This window comes from Diaphorina citri, unplaced genomic scaffold, assembly GCF_000475195.1.
Source record: "Diaphorina citri unplaced genomic scaffold, Diaci psyllid genome assembly version 1.1 scaffold21839, whole genome shotgun sequence".
NCBI classification, from domain to species: Eukaryota; Metazoa; Arthropoda; class Insecta; order Hemiptera; family Psyllidae; genus Diaphorina; species Diaphorina citri.
Window position 1 is genome coordinate 1 of NW_007399187.1, and position 861 is coordinate 861.

General features: G+C 44.0%; 1 protein-coding gene across 1 annotated transcript; it reads left to right on the forward strand.

Annotated features, from left to right (window-relative positions):
• The first annotated feature begins 6 nt into the window (after nt 1-6).
• Nucleotides 7-772, forward strand: LOC103523398 (myosin light chain kinase family member 4-like). Its single transcript, XM_008488448.2, has 2 exons — nt 7-108; nt 497-772. The coding sequence occupies exons 1-2, from the start codon at nt 26-28 to the stop codon at nt 744-746; spliced, it is 333 nt and encodes a 110-aa protein (XP_008486670.2). The 5' UTR covers nt 7-25; the 3' UTR covers nt 747-772.
• Nucleotides 773-861: the final 89 nt, after the last annotated feature.

Genomic DNA, 861 nt, shown 5'->3' on the forward strand with positions numbered 1-861 from the left:
AAATGTGGAGCGGGAAGTGGAGATCATGCGAGAGTTGCAGCATCCAAGACTGATCCAGATTTATGATGCTTTTGAGTCAAGCAACGTGATGTGTGTCGTGTTAGAACTGTAAGTGTTGAGATAGGCCAGCCACTCACTATCAGGTAGATCTGATCAGGTGTGCTCATCAGGTATCAGGTAGACCTGACAAACGGACCTTTTCAGCCGTACCTGTCAGGTCTACCTGATAGTGAGTGGCTGACCTTAGAACTGTAAGTTGGACAGCATTAAGCAGAAAAGAACCTTCCCTAAGCCAATTCCCGTTATGGCTTATGGATAGTCCTTTTCTGCGTTGTTGTTGGTTATTTTTCCTGATTTATAGAGCTGGAATGCTATACCAAAGAGTCGAACTTCCTGATATATTATATTTCCGGAACCCAGCCACTCGATTGGCCTTCTGGAAAGGTCTAAAAAATGCTGTCTTTAAGTGACATTTCATGGTCCTGTCTTATTTCAGAATCGAAGGAGGAGAATTGTTCGAGAGGGTCATCGATGATGACTTTGTGCTGACGGAGAAAGCGGTCGCCATTTTCATGCGCCAGATTTGTGAAGGAGTCGAATTTATTCACTCGAAGAATGTGCTTCATCTGGATATGAAGGTAAATCTGAGAAAATTTCCGCCCTGGCCAGGATTCGAACCCAGAACCTCCAAGTTGAGAGTCAGTGCTTTTGACTACTCAGCCACAGAGGTGGGCGAAAAAGGTTAGGCATGAAAGACTTCAGCAGCTTAAGGGCTACCTCTCATGGGCAAAAAAGATAATAATTATTTTCTTTCTCAATTGGACTTTGTTAAAGTCCAACATCCTGTCCTTGGGTACCCAA

Excerpts from the sequence above, each read along its gene's own strand:
- LOC103523398 (XM_008488448.2), top strand. The coding sequence starts at position 26 with ATGCGAGAGTTGCAGCATCCAAGACTGATCCAGATTTATGATGCTTTT. Across the intron at positions 109-496 it reads ATGTGTGTCGTGTTAGAACT|AATCGAAGGAGGAGAATTGT; the intron begins GTAAGTGTTGAG and ends GTCTTATTTCAG.